This window comes from Uloborus diversus, chromosome 10, assembly GCF_026930045.1.
Source record: "Uloborus diversus isolate 005 chromosome 10, Udiv.v.3.1, whole genome shotgun sequence".
Classification (NCBI taxonomy): Eukaryota; Metazoa; Arthropoda; class Arachnida; order Araneae; family Uloboridae; genus Uloborus; species Uloborus diversus.
The window spans coordinates 46021959-46038307 of record NC_072740.1 but is presented as its reverse complement, the minus strand read 5'-3'; the positions used below and the strand labels follow the sequence as shown (position 1 = coordinate 46038307).

Genomic DNA, 16349 nt, shown 5'->3' with positions numbered 1-16349 from the left:
AATTACTGAGCATTTAGTCTGCCAATAGCAGTATAATGCATACCTATATCTTCACAATGATTTAAAGGCTCCATTTGTATTACTTTTAGCTGATGATGTTGCTGTGCAATCTGTTTTTCATACTAATTTTACACAATTTATCTGTTCTAATCAGGGAGGAAAAAGGAAATGTTTGCATTTTCAGCAGTTGCAACCCACAGCTTACTTTACGTACGATAGGTGTTTACGTATAGTAAACACCTGAATCATTTTATAAAAAGACTGTATTAACAAAACTTTCTCATGTCAGAGTTGAAGAAAATGATATATCTTTTAAAGCACATGTTATTTATTTTTTTCTAAATAGTTTTTAGACTTTGCGTAGCAAATCAGCAATATTCACATCAACAATCCTAATTTTGTTAATTATGTAACTTTTTACTTAATTTAAGATTTTGAGATGTTTGATATTAGGTCTTTCACATACCAAAAGCTATTGTTTCACCCCAATTTATGTACATATTTTTTCTGGCATTTTTTTAAAATGAGATTTTTCTTTTATTTACCAGGCTCATCTGATGAAGTACTTGAACAACCTGATAGCTTGAAAAGTTCTGAAGTTGTAGGATTAAATAGCGGAACTGCAAAGCCTTATCAACATCGTTCTAACACCACAGTTCATATATGTTGGCATCGTAATACAAGTGTTGGTAAAGAAGATTATAAAAAAGGTCTTCTGGTATGAATAAATGAGTTTTGCTTTAAATTTAAACTCATAAAATTTCATCTTTTAATGAAATATAGTGTGTTACTAACATTTAAAACATTCTTTCATTTTAGAATTACCTCAGTGGTTACCTTCTTCGAAAATTTAAAAATAGCAGTGGTTGGCAGAAATTATGGGTAGTCTTTACAAACTTTTGCCTTTTTTTCTACAAGTCCTATCAGGTAATTAATCCTTCATTTATATTATCTTAATGATTTGGCTACATTGTGACATTGTGAAGAATGTAACTTGTTTGTTTACCTGCACTTTGAATTTTTTCTTTAAATAATAAAATATGTTTTTAAAGAACAGCAAAAATTGATTTAAGTATATCATGTAAAAAGATTTAGGAGCAAAAAAAGACTTAAAACTGAACCTTGTTTACTGCTGCTGCTAATATTAGTTTAATAAGAATAAGTTCCTCTAACAACTACCCTTTACTCCTTTCCCAGTTGCGTAATTTCTAACCCAATAGAAAATTTTCTCTTAATTTCTTATGTAAGCCTCATTTCTTAAGAAGGGTATCGTGTGGGACCTTATTAAACGCCTTAAAAAAAATTCAATATCGGCAATATCAATATGATAAGTATATACCAACAGTCTGTGTACAATGTCCAGAGACTGCAGTTCCTTTGCTATGCCTGTTCCAGATCTTAGCTACGAGTTTTCCAGACTGATGAGTCTCTTACAGAACTGCATTCTCTGGGTGCCATAACCAGGTTTTGATATGCTTGTAGTTTTTTGCTTTAAAACTCTGGCTTGAGGGTGGTAACTTAGAGCTTAATATCAATAGTGTTTATTATTTACTCCACAGCAACCTTGTTGTAGAAAAATGCTATAAGTTATTCACACATGACCTTCTAGTTTATTGTACACTTTTTAAATCCATCTTATTTAAGCAATGGCTCAATAATTTTGCTAAAGTTTGAATGGGTACTAAAGCCTTCTCTCAAGTAGCTCAGAAGCTGAAACATTACGGGATTAAATATCATAGAACTAAGAGAAACTGGCTGCATCAACATTGTGAAAGTTGCAAAGACCTATTCTTTACCATATGATCCAGAAACTGTATTGCATTTCCAGTTTTGAGCATTTTTTGAAATTTTAAAATTTTAGAAGGTAATGTTCCATATTTCAATGCTAACATAATTATCACCAGCATACAATATTTATACCCGCTTTGACTTAAGAAATTAAATCAGTTTTTTTGTTAATAAAAAATTGGTATCACTTTTACCTGGTTTTTAAGGCTGAAGAAAGGAGTAAAATGATAATTACTGGCTAGGCACAACAAATTTCCTTTTTAAATAAATGTACTTCAAATTTCTGTAAGAAATCTTGCCGACTGTGTTGGTAATTTTACTGCCCTTCCACAAATACAAATGTGATGACCAGCAACAGGCTCTGGGGCCCAGCTAGGCTGATCCTAGTCAATTTATTGGTCCCCAATGAAGATTAATGGCCCTCTTATAGCTGTCCACCCCCTCGCTCATTACCACCTTTTCCGGTAAGCTGTTCCAAGTGCCCACAACTCTACTAAAGTAGTCGTTTTTCCTTATTTCCAGGTTAGCCTGAGATTTGAATAGCTTAAAACAATGACCCCTCATCCTGCATTCAATGCAAAAATTTAATCTATGTACATTATTCATTTTGATAAACTTAAACAACTGAATCACGTCCCCTCTGATCCTCCTTTGCTCCAGGCTATACATATTAAGCCTATTAAATCTGGTATCATAATCTAAATCTGAAAGTCCCCTTATTAGCCTAGTTACCCTTCTTTGAACCCCTTTCTGGTACAGAAATATCTTTCTTCAGATAAGGCGATCAAAACTGAATGACATACTCCAAATGAGGTCTTACTAAACTCCTATATAAAGGCCTTCTTAGATTTGTTTGAAATAGATCTATTGATAAACCCAAGCATTCTGCAAGCATCTTCCCAAGCTTTGTTACTGCAGTGCTGCACTGTTGACTAAACTTGAAGTCCTGGATTTTTAAGATACCCAGATCAATAACATTTTCTGCCTGACAAATGACTGAACCTTGTAAACAATAACTCCTATGCTTATTTTCATGACCTAAGTGTAGCACTTGACATTTCCCTACATTAACTGCCATACCCCACTTATCCGCGCACTTAGTAATATAATCTAAATACTCTTGAAGCTGTTTTACCTGTTCTTCATTTTCTACAATCCCCATTACTTTTACATCACCAGCAAAGCAATTCATGCTTCCAGAAATATTTTCATTGATGTCATTCTTAAAAATAATATACAATACAGGCCCTAAAACTGAACTCTGAAGAACCCCACTTAAAACATCACTTCATTTAAAATGATTTCCCCTCACAACTACTCTTTGTTTCCTTCCAGTCAGCCAATTTCTAACCCAAAGTTAAAGTTTTTCCTCCTATTCCTATATCTGCTAGTTTGTTGAGAAGAGCAACATGCGGTACCTTACCCCCGGTACCTTTCTCTGTAAACCCACAGGATAACTCTTTTTTATACACATGTTAAAAAAATACATCTCTGCACAGTAATTTCTTGTTAAACAAGTGTCTTTGAAGGTCAGTTTGTTCTATGTCAAAAAAAAAAGAAAAAAATTGTTCTCATTCACCACTGCCTCCATAAAAGTAGAAGTCAAATAGAGGCAGGAAAGCTGGATTTTTCTTTGTATCATCCTAGTTGCCATATAAAAGAGTTAAAGGATCAATTGACAGATAATGTAAAATAGAAAGAACCGGTAGTTTTATAACAACAAGAGATGGAACATAACATTTGACGTTTTTCAATGGTTTAAACGACCTATTCTATGTTTCAATCTTTTATGTGCACTCTCTCCTTATATGGGGCATGTACAACTTTTAACGAAAATATTTTTCAATTTCAAAACCATTTGTTTTCTTTTTTTTTTTTTTAATATTCTTACATGAAAGTCTTACTTACTAGAAGAAACCGTAAACAATGACCCAGCTAAATTCCAATTATTTTACTCATAAATAAAATACAGCAGGCGCCGCTCAATGTGATCACTATGGGACAGATGCAGTTTGCTAACAATAACCGATTGATCAGGGCTGCAGACAGCCAAGGCGGGCCCCTTGTCAGTTATGTCACTGGGCCCCTCCCGCCCCCAAAAAAAGAAGAAAAAAGGAAAAGAATTGGGGGAGAAGAAAAAAGGAGAGAAAAGAAGAAAAAAAGGGAGGGGGGAAAGAAAAATCAAAATTGCTTGCTAGAAAACAATTTTATTTTAAGTGCCAGAACAGGAAATACCAAAAGAGTAAATTTTACGTAATCTTTACTTTTTCTCTTATTCAGAATTTTTTTCTCCTTTTTCTTCCTTTCCCATTTTTCTTTCTCTCCTTTCCTTAATTTTTTTTTGTCAGTGTCCCCACCCCCCTTCTCTTCCCCCAAGGCCTGGGCCCCTAGTTTACGACTAGGCTGACTTGGCCTCTCCTCAGGCCTGCAATTGATAGCAATACCCAAAAAGAATCCAAGAGGCACAAAATTATGATTTTTTCAATTAAAAAGCATTTATTTTTACAACTGCAAATTAAAATTAGTGTTTCAACTAAATGCAAATTTCAATTATAAGTTAGCAGAATGAAATAGCTCTTTTTTTCCATCGATTAAACCATCTGTCTGATGCTACGAAGCCTTTTTTTTGTCCATTTTTAAAAGCAAGATCTTATGCTTTTTGCAGCATTAAGAGATCGTTTATGTGCATACTTTTCCCTGACATTTGAAAATCACAGTTTTAAAGCAGTTGCAACTACAACATATTTTCCAGCATGGTTTTGCTTGTTGTTTAAGTTTTCATTTAGCTTCACTTTGTTTTCAATCTCGTCACCCTTTTTTTAGTAACTTATAAAGTAATTTCTTTGGCATGTTTATTTGTTCTACAGCATTTCTTTGACTCATAGCATTTAAATTGTCAAACCATTTTAAAATATCAATTTTTTTTCTTCACAGTGAAATCATTGCATTTGTTCTCGATGGCTAATGTTAGATAATTTTGAGCAAAGTTTTTAATGTAACTGAGCTGGGAGAAAAATTCTGCTTTACTGATAAGAAGGGAACTTATTTTCCTGGAAGCTACTTTTGATTGAGGAACAAAAAAGAGGGAAAAAACTGAAAGTTTATAAAAAAGTGATAAAAATAAACAAAGAACTGATTACAATATCTGATTTTTTTAACACATGTTAATATGCAAGTGTTTCGGGACTTTGTGATTCTGTTAACATTAAGCGATTGATAACATTAACCATGATCACATAAAGTGGCGCTAACTGTAAATAACTAAATACCTTGCTCATGGAAAATTAAACAAAGAAAAGAACCTTTAGTGTTTGAAAATACCAAATTAAGATTGAAGACATAGTTTTGTTAACTGTGCAAATAATGAGCTATTTTAATGGTTAGTCTGAATTTAATATTAAGCTCTCTTAATTAAAGTACAGCCTAAATTTTAGTTATCCCTTTAGTTCAAATTTGTGTTGAAAAATAATATAGTATTAATATATTTCCAAATTATTAAATTTGAGAATACACTGGTAATTTATAATTTTAGTAGACTGTCTAAAATTGATATGTGTCCTCCCCTCCATCATTTATTCCCGCCTCAGAAATAATGACTTTATAAGGTTTATCACGGAGGTGATGAATTTTCCATTAACATAGGCCTAATGGGTACGTTTTTCAGGGAAAGATTTTTTTTCGACATTGCTGCAATGTGCACATGTTATGCATATAATGCAATACTGATATTGCTAATGTTCTTAATAACTGTTTTTCGAGTGTTTTTAACAACTGTATCTCAACAGTTGACACCAGCAAGACACAAGCTACAGTACAGCTTAAGGACTTTGTATTTTCCAGGGATGACATTTTACTTCATTTGAAAAAAATTAAAGAGACTAAGGCTCCAGGACCAGATAATATTTATCCAAAAATTTTAGTTGAATGTGCAGAGGAATTAGCAGATGTAATTGTAAATATTTTCAACGCTTCTTATAACAGGAGGACAGTGCCAGAGGATTGGCAGCTGTCTAACATTACACCGCTCTTCAAGAAAAGGTCTAAAGGAGTATGGGAAATTATAGACCTGTGAGTCTAACTTCGGTGGTTTGCAAAATTTTTGAAACATTGATAAAAATTAGGATAGTAAATTTTTTAGAGACTAATAATGTAGTGACTAGTTTTCAGTATGGTTTCAGGAAACGTAAATCTTGTGCAACTAATTTATTACATTTCTACGGCAAAGTTACCATGGCTTTAGACAATAAGAAGCCTGTAGATGTTGTTTACATTGATTTTCAAAAAGCTTTCGACAAGGTAGCGCATGTTGCTCTACTTAGCAAATTAGCTGGTATAGGAATAGGAGGGAAAATTTTCATTTGAAAAAACTGGCTGACTGGAAGGAAACAAGGTAGTTGTATGGAGAAATTATCTTCGTGTGGTGACCGGAGCAGAATAGTCCTAACATAGTCCATGCGTGTCATAAAAGGCGAGTAAAATTTTTACCCAATCTTAAGTGTGAGGCACCGTGCTGATGGATGGATGGCATCTGGGTTGTATGATGTCTTAACGATCCCCTCGAGGAACCGAACAAAACCTCATTGTAATTTGCCTTGCACCCGTACAGGGTGGTTGTGCGGATTTTGACCCTTTACCACCGCCCAGTTCCCAGCTCCGTTGGAGCTGGATACTGACTTGAAGGAGAGAACCAGCAACCTTGCTGCTGGAGGAGGTGAAGGGTGCAGGTCTGCAACCCACTGACTGGTGAGGGAGCTAATCTGCAACCCACCGACATTGCAGTAGGGAGGCAGGGGGTTCTCATTTATGCACAAAAATGCAACAGGCACAGGCAGGAGAGGGGAGGCTGTTACAGAAGGCGAAAGCCACTGGGTCAGCCATTCCAGAGAGGGTAGGAGAAACCAAATATCATCCATCAGAGGTTTCACCTCCTTCCCCTGCACAACTGCTGCATCTTAATGAATAAGGTCTAGTCAACCACAGTCCTATGCTCATACAGTGCATATGTTTAAGTTGAGAGAATACATCCAGTCGGGGAGTCTCGTGATGACATTGAACGTATTCAGCTTATCTTTCTAAGGAGGACAGACCTGATTTTCTCTGTGAATTGCATGCCAAAAATACAATAGGCTTCTTAACAAAAATAGTATTAGGAAGGCTTTTGGCCTTCTTACTGGACTTTACACCTTAAAGTGGCACCTTGCTATAATGGGTGCCATGTGTTTGATCCTATTTGCAGAAGTTACCTCTTTCAAAAGGAAACTATTACTCACACCCTGTGTGATTGTGAAGTGTTTTCTGCCTATAGATTTGAACACCTTGGTCATCATTTGCTTGAGCCATTGAGCCATGCAAGATTCATGATATTCCTATTAGGTGTTTGCTGAATTCTACTTCAGCTACTGGTCTGCTTTAAGATTTCTGTTTGGAGACTAGTACAATAGACATCTGGTCGCAGTGCTTGGTTCGGTTGAGCCCCCCTTATTTCATTTCAAGGGGAAATTATACTAAATGGAGTGAGGTTTTAAACGGGGTTCCTCAGGGATCAGTGTTAGGGCCTGCAAGGGGATCTAGATCAAATTACGGAGTGTTCTGATAAATCGTGTATGGCTGTTAATGTTGGGAAATGTCAATTGCTACATTTAAGGCATGGAAATAAGTGTACAAGTTTTTATTTGCAAGGTTCAGTCATTAGTCAGGCAGAATAAGTTACTTATCCGGGCATCTTAATAACTCAAGATTTAAAGCTTAGTCAACAGTGCAGATAGCTAGTAACAAGGCCAATAAAATGCTTGGGTTTATCAATAGATCTATTTCAAACGAATCTAAAGAAGTTCTTCTGCCCTTATATAGAAGTGTGATAAGACCTCATTTGGAGTATGCTGTTCAGTTTTAGTCCCTTATCTTAATTATGAAAGATATTAATGTATTGGAAAGGGTTCAAAGGCGGGCTGCAAGGCTAGTAAATGGACTTTCTCATTTAGATTCCAGGCTTAGAATGCTAAAAGTGTACAGTCTTGAGCAAAGAAGAGACCGAGGGGACATGATTCAGTTGTTTAAATTTATTAAAAGGAAAGATGTTATGGGGCTAAAGTTTAGCACTGAAAACAGGACAAGGGGTCATTGTTTTAAGCTATTTAAATCTCAGGCCAACATGGATATTAGGACAAATTATTATTTTAGCAGGGTAGTGGAACCTTGGAACAACTTACCAGGAGAGATGGTAATGAGCAAGGGAGTAAATAGTTTTAAGAGGGCCATTGAGCTTCACTGGGGATTGTAAATTCACTAGGACCAGCCTAACTGGGCCCAGAGTCTGTTGCTAGTCGTCACTTTTGTATTTGTATATGAAAATATGCGCACTTCTTTTTTTGCATTAATTTACATCCCTGAAATTCAGGTTCACAGAGTTGAGAATTCCCAACAACTACACTTGGTTTTTAAAATAAAATCTATCTTGTTTTTCAAAAAAAATCTCAGAACTTCTTTATTAAAATCACCAAGGGTTGCACCTGGAACATGGGAATTAAAATGTGATGTCATTACTACCACCTGTTAATGAGAAGTCACATTTTGTGTTTGGGTAGGGAGGTGAAAATTTACTGTGTGACATAATTCCTTATGCTACTAAAACGAACTAAAACACAATATTAAAAAAATAAACAGACTTAAACAATTAGTATTTGAGATACTCATGAAAGAAATAAGGAATAAATAAATATATCGTTTTAATTAAACAAGTTATTAAGCAATATAAACACTCACACCAGATGTGGGACATGCCAGGGAGGTGAGAGTTCACATGCTGTGAACTAAAAATTTATTAAAATAAAAATTATTATTAAAAACTGGTTGGCAGGTTTAAATTGGTATATTTTTGATGAAATTAAAAAACATTAATAAATGAATTGTTCCTTAAAGTTTTTACTGTAAAAGGCATGTAACAGAAAAGTTACATTTTTTGAAGAATGACCCATCTATTCCTTTTAGGGAGGGGTTGTACCACTGTACCCATCAGCACTTTTACTTTCCATTTAATTTAGCAAGACTTTTTCAGTTGCTGGCTCCAAATGAAGTTGTAATTTTTTACTGAAACTCATATTTTAATTTAAGCATTTTCATGAAAAAAGTTACTGTTCATTTCTTAAACATATATATATGTATTATAAACCAAACATATTTTTTGATACTAGAAAATAATGTTAGTTTTGTCTAGAAAAACCGGAGAAAATTTGCTTTAAAACTTGGAAAAGTTGTGAAAAATCAGTAAGCTTTATCAGTGACCATCATGGAAAAATGTCTATAATTTATATGATTTTTATGCACAGAATTTGATTTAAAAACAATTACTATTTCAGGATGATTTTCCACTTGCTAGCCTTCCATTACTAGGTTATTCTGTAACCTTGCCAAGCCCTCAAGATAACATAAACAAAGACTATGTGTTCAAACTGCAGTTCAAAAATCATATATATTTCTTTAGAGCTGAAAGTGAATATACATTCGAAAGGTGAGATTAAATAGGGTTTTATATTTATAGTTTATTTGGTTAATTTCTACCCTAGTAAAAGTTGAATTGAATTTATGAGCACTACTTTTTTTTTCAAACAATGATTGTCAATTTCCTCTTTTTCTATTCATTAATTTGTAAAGTGTCTTTTTTTTTACCCTTGTATTCTCCTTTGCTATAGTTATTGAATAAAATACTTATTGATTTAAAATGAATAAACACATGCCATTATAACAGAATAAGTTCAAAACACACCAAGTAATTTATAAGTGGATGGTAGGAACTACTTGGTTCCAAAATTTGACTCATGTGCAAATATGTCCATCAGTTGTGTATATTCACAACTATATAGAAGTTAAATGTAATAGTGATATACAAAGTGCTAAGTATGTTTCATGTAGATGTTTTGAGGTTCTAAAAAACCCATTTTTTTTAAATACCAAATAGTTTCAGCATCAGGATACAAGTAGCAGTCACAATGAAGCTAGAAAAATTGAAAGCAAGACGTTATTCATACAAAATGCATCAGCTTAAAATGTCAGCCCAGTAAAATGACTGAGTGACTAATCAGAAATGTTGGGAAAACATTTTCATGCTTTCAAAAGGCAGGTCAGTAAAATCAGTACGGAAAAACTTGTTGGCCAACGGGCCATATTTGAAAATGTCTCGAGATCAGGATTTCAATACCTCCCCCCCCTCCAATGGAAATAGCTCAATATACAGCTAATTGAACTGAACAAGAACTAATTGGAATAAGCAAAAAGTATTTTTAAAGTGTTATTATGGCCTTCATAGAATTTAAAAACAAGTTTTAAATTTTACTTCAATTCTCATCTACCAGATGTTAGAAAAATTAAAACGGGAGGTGAAATAATTTTATCTGCTAACATTAGAACTTGCGTTCATTAATCATTCGGTTAAAACATTACATAATCAAAATTAGTTAAAAATTGATTACAAATTGGTTTATTTCAGTAGCTACCAAATCCATGACATCAAAAAATTTTAACCAATCAACATAAGTTATCATTTGTGAAAAAATGCTATTCAGTATCTGTTAAAAACAGTTTTTACAACATTATTAATTCCTTATTGACTTAAGAATATTGTCTATTTTTCTTTTTGTAAGAGTAAATCTGAGGAAACAGGACAACCCTGCATTATGCCGAAGTAAAATGTAAAAAAAAATATATTTCCAGCTTGTCCAGTAGAAATAGCAGCTTTAGACTCTCGCTGCTACATTTACTGGACAAGTTGCAAAAGTTTTTTTGCATTTTATTTTGTATTAAATGCAGCGGGATGGACGAGATGTTTTATAGAAAATCCCCCCCCCCCCCCCCGTGAACCGTATAATCATTGATAAAATGTGCACTTAATGTTGAAATGAAACCATTTTCAATATATGATAAAACATATCCTTATTTCAATCATAACAAAAAGAATTTATGAAAATAATTGATAGTTAACAATAAAAATACAAAATATATTGTTTTTTACTATAACTAAAAGTACCAAAATTAAACAATATATTTTGAACAAAACAGGAAAAATATTTGTGCTTAATATTATGAAATGCAGAAGAATATTGTAACAATTAATATTTTAAAGAAGTAATGAAAATTTTTAAAGCACAGATCATTGCGCATTTTACACTCATAGGTAGTGTTAAATCGTTTATTGTGCTTTGAGCAACGACACATCTCCATCAAAGTTCCTTGCCTTCTTTCAGCGTATGATTTAGGAAAGTAACTACTGTATGAAAAACTCCAATAATTTATAGTTGTTTCACTGTCGCCCGAAGGATCCATAGATGGATCAGTCATAAATTTAGGTATTACCTCCTTGGAAAGAAAACGTGTTCACCATGGCTACACAAATGAATCTATAAGTAAAACCCCTTGCTAGAATATCTCCCATGAAATCCCATTTTAAAATGGAATTGAAACTAGAAACATCCACTTCAAAAATAGTATGCGCTTATCTTTTCGGGTGCTAGCACACGTTTATAGTTTCTTTCACGAATTCCAATAAATCACAGACATTTGAAGACCCCATTCTGACGCCAGAGAGAGAAATACTAATGTTTGAGACGGAACTTGGATAAATAACACTGTGTCTGATAGTAAACATTTCATTCCAAAACCAAAATGCAAACTAGTGTCGTTTGGATGGCTGCATAGTATTCGCCGTAATGCAGGGAAGCATTGTCTGGATTCAAGGAGCAGCTGCTGCTGACACAAACTTGTGTCATTTGTCCCAAACGTGTTAACTTTGTTAGACACACTAGCAAGGTAAAAGCTATTGGTTATTTATTAGCTTTTACTTTTCCTTCTCTTCTTTTTTGTAATCTGGACACAAATAAAGATGTATTTTAAATTGTCTTGATTTAAGATTTCCAATTAAGAGTATTAAGTTATAGATTTTGAAAATGACTTTCCTCTACTGTATTTATTTGCAATAAATTAGTTTAAACGATATATTTGTAAATAATTTTTATAATAGTAATAATAAGAATTCATTTCAATTTTTATAGGTGGGTGGATGTGATAAAGAGTGCAACCCTTAAGTTTTAAGTTATAAAGTTGTCATGTTTGAAAGACAGAGAGAGAGAGAGAATGAACAAAATAATTCCGTCTCACGAGTGGTTCTTAAAATATTCCAAGGCAAAACCTTTTCCATTAAATGCACTGTTTTATAATTTTTTGTAAACATTTATGTTATTAATGTATCATAATTTTTCAGTAATAGTTTTTTAATGTTGTTTCAAAATAATCATTATGTTGATGATTTATGAAGTATAATTTTTGGGATGATTTTTAGAATTTCTTTTGAAAATATTTTCTTGTTCTTTACATTTCTGTATGGTTGTTTTATCGTGCAAAGATATATATCATACATACATGCATCACCTTTTTAATTTTGTTTTAAAGCTTTTTCTGAATTTTATTCATCTATTTCAAACATATGCATTTAAGAGATCCCTTTGAACATGAATGCTGACTCATAAAATTCCATGTTGAGTACAAACTGTTAATAATTAGGGTGCAGTATTATGACTCCCTATGCATTTTAAATCAATGTTTTTAAAATACTTTAACATTTTTGTTTATCTTTTAATCAATTTTCCATCTGTTGATTTGGGTGCTTATGTTATAATATAAAATTATCTATTTTTTTCATCATTAAAAAATATAAATATTTTCTTACTTCATAAAAATAAATTAATTAAAACATTTTCTTAAAATTTCCAGCAATTTTTCTGTTCTCAACAATATATTGTTTCTGTATTATCCTTTTTAATTCAGAAAGTAATTAGCAATGTTAGTGAATCACTTTCTTTTTATGAAGGTTTCTGGCATCTAGTTTCAATTTAACTTTTCTCTGAACCAAACAAGATGCTTGTAAATTTATATACATAATTACTTTTATTCTTAAGTTAACAAAACATGTACATATGTGTGATTGATTGCATGAAAACCTACTTGTGAAATGAAAAAGTGAAAAGAGGCAAACTAACATGTGTATTCATATCTACTTCAATTTAATATTTTTAAGCAATATTTTCAGTGCAAGATCGCAGTTTTAATATTTTCACTTCCTTGTTAATTTTTGAAAATAGCATCCACTGTATGAAAAGTTACTATGAGTATAAAGCCATTAACTGCCAATCTGCATCCATGTAGTTGTCAGCCAAATTTGTCTGCAGTTAGTTGTTAGTAGATGATTTAGGCTGTCAACTTTTGACTTTTGTAGGTACAAATTAAAACTGTTATGCAAATGTGACATAATCAAAAGAGATGTTGAGAGACTGTGCTCAAAGAAAATCATATTTAGTCTTTCATGATATTTGAATGAAGAACTCTTTCAAAGTTATCAGCATACATACAGAAAATGTTTTTTAAAAATGTATTTTTCTTCAGGAATATAAAGAAGACCTTACCTCTATTAGGCATGCGTGAAAAATCTAAGTACCTGTTTGTACTATATATTTAAAAAACTAGTAGTAGGACTAGAGAAACTTTTTTATAATATGAGTTTTGAATACAAGGAGTTTTGATTTAGGTATTCCTTTCATGCACCTTTTTCATTTCATCAAAATAAAACTAGGTCTTTACAGAATTTCATTTGAACATGTTTCATGCTATAAATTAGATAAAATTTTCTGTTTTGTTGCTTTACCATACCTTTTTACCAAACAAATGAATACTTTTGAAAGGTGAAACAGCAGATGTAGTTGGCTTAAATCTGCATGTATAAACTGATTTTAATACCTTTTCTGCAGTTAATACAGCAATTTTTATTTTAATTTTATCTTCTTCCCCTTTACCAGTTTTTAAGTTTTTATTAATTTTCATTGGTGGCTGAAAGTGAAATTACTTTTGTAACTGTTCTTGGGCTAAGTGTCAGAGTCCTTATTTTGTATTTAACAAATAAATTCTTATCACAATAATCTTCTTTTGTGAAAGTTAAAAAAAATCATATAAAAAGTCTGTTGATGTAAGTTTTCATTAATAGCTCAAGTTAAAATGTGTAGATGCAGATGTAATTGAGCCAAATGAATCATTTACATATTTGAAGCAAATCTATTAATTTAAGGGGGAAAAATAATGTTTTGTGTCTGATTACTGAGTTATGAAAAATAACCAGTATTTATATTCGTAATCAAGATATTGTGTATTCCATTTGTATTTTAATTCATAATGATGAATTTGTTTGTTAAGATATGGTAATGTTAATCATGCAATTTTTATAAACAGCGTGGCACTTTTTTAAAATTCTCCTTGTATTTTCAAATTTTGAACTTTTTTTTTATTTAGAGTTAATTATGCATTGGAACTGACAGGGTGTCTGTTATAATTGTGTTCATTGTTCAAAGTGCTAGAAAAATTTATGTATTAAAACTGTGTACATTCAAATATTTACTTTCTTGTGCATCTAAAGTTATACAAGAAAATATTTTTCTATTAGCAACATGCTTTCAGTTTCGGCATATGAGTTTTTGTAAGTAGCTGATGTAAATTCAACCGAATGCTGGATAAAGTATACATATATATATATTATTTAGGAGTTTGATATTCTAGATACTACTTGTTGACAAAACAATGTTTTACTTTTGTTTCTTTTTTTATTGTTTGATATGAATCTCATTTTTATATTATGTACCTAAGAATGCTCAGCTTCATCTGTATGTTGTCTCGTACATATCAGAATTTTAGAAGTAAAGTTATGTTGCATGACATCATAGTAAACTATATTACATCTTTCTATCTGTAAAACAATTCTTCTACCTTTAGTATTCTTAGTGTATACTTTACAATAAATATTGAATCAGTTTTTATAACTTAAACTCTTATGTTAGTATTGATACCATGTAAGGTTTAAAATATTCTACTTGAATTTTCATTGGCAAATCATAATCAGTGTTAATTTTATGATCTATGAACTTTTATTTCCCCATAAATCAACTTGTATCCTCATTGATGTAAAATCAGGTAGCAATATCCTGTGTCAGCAATTACAAGAATATAAGCCTTAAAAAGAAAAAAGGACAATACAGAAAGTTCTTCTGTTGATACCCTTTTTTTAGGAAATTATTACATGAAATGTAATGATCAAATGTAGTACTGTTCTCAGACTTTCAAAATAACTTGTATGTATGGTAACACATTAGAGAGTTTATACAAAGTTTATATAGCATGTTTCAATGTTCATTATGCAAACAACTAAAGATATGTAATACATTTTTGTTGATTTATATTATTTATTATTACTATTTTTTGTGTTGCATGAGAACTGTATTATTTGACAAATGAAAAGGTCAATTGTTGCAATATTGCACTTGATTATCAGTGCATGGAATCTTTTTTAACTTTTTTGTGTCCTTTATGTTTATGAATGAATCTCATTTTTTTAGAACAACTGCTACAATAATCTCAATATACGAGAATCTCCATTTTTCTCAACAATATGCCATTCTTATTATTGTGAGAAAATCTCATAGTGTTCTCTTGTTTGTCCTAAAGAGTTGTTTGCATTTATACAAACATGGTGCTTATACATTAACTGTTGAGAATTTGGATTTAAAATTGTATTTTTCATTACTATGCTGCTTTCTTTATATGCCTTCAACTTTTCTGAACAAAGCAGCTGTTGTTGATTAGATTTTGTGTGTAATAAATTATATCATGCTATGTGTATTTTATTTTTAATGTTACTCTTAACATTTTAAAATAAAGTTACATTGATTTGAAAATCTGCCTGATGTAGTGTTCTGTGATTTGACTTTTATGAGAAAACACTAGAGAATTTAAACAAATGATTTGAAATGTACCCAAAATGACAAGTTAAATTTGCATGTTAGTGTTACATGTATAGGTATCCCTCGTATAACAGTTAATTCTTACTGTATAGTATTGAAACAAAGCCTTGCTAATACAAGACTTTTTTATAATTTTTTTAAATTATTTTTAAACTAATTAACCATGTTCATAATATAAATAAGGTCAGTGAAATTGCCTACATTACATTTTTACTTTTACATATGTTTGGCCTGCTGATTGAACTCCCTTCGTATTCTGATAACCTGTCTTGTGGAGGAGCAGAGGAAAATGAGTGTGTGTTGGCACTTTTGGTGCGTTTTGTTTCACTGCGGGGGAGTGAAATGGTGAGGAACTTGTCTGGGTTCCAGGGGAAATTTTTTGAATGAGAGAGATTAACAGGGAAGGAGAAAGAGAGAAGAATAGATGGGAAAAGGAGTCTGCTAGGACATCGATGCCTCATCAGGAAAAGAAAACAAGGCATTAATTTCATTGTATTATGTATTCTAAATGTGCCGTACATTGTTATTAGACTGTCTGAGTGATTTTTAATGGGCTAAGTGCCACACATGCACACACACTCAGTAAAGTTAATATATCTAGATTTGATACATGAAAAAAAAACTTAGTATTGATAGCAATGTCCTTATTTTCATTCTGCTGAACCTGAGTATGATCACGGAGAACAACTATCGATCATGTCATTTTACTAAATATGACCAAGTAATAACGTCATC

The 16349-nt window shown here is 32.0% G+C and overlaps 1 protein-coding gene across 1 annotated transcript in view; it reads left to right on the top strand.

Annotated features, from left to right (window-relative positions):
- The window catches only part of LOC129231230 (FERM, ARHGEF and pleckstrin domain-containing protein 2-like), a 180488-nt gene extending 164946 nt beyond the window's left edge, over positions 1-15542 (top strand). The window contains exons 22-25 of the mRNA XM_054865494.1: positions 549-718; positions 820-927; positions 9144-9295; positions 11829-15542. Of these exons, the coding sequence (XP_054721469.1) occupies positions 549-718; positions 820-927; positions 9144-9295; positions 11829-11868 (470 nt within the window). The 3' untranslated portion in view covers positions 11869-15542. The remainder of the gene's footprint in view (positions 1-548; positions 719-819; positions 928-9143; positions 9296-11828) is intronic.
- Positions 15543-16349: the final 807 nt, after the last annotated feature.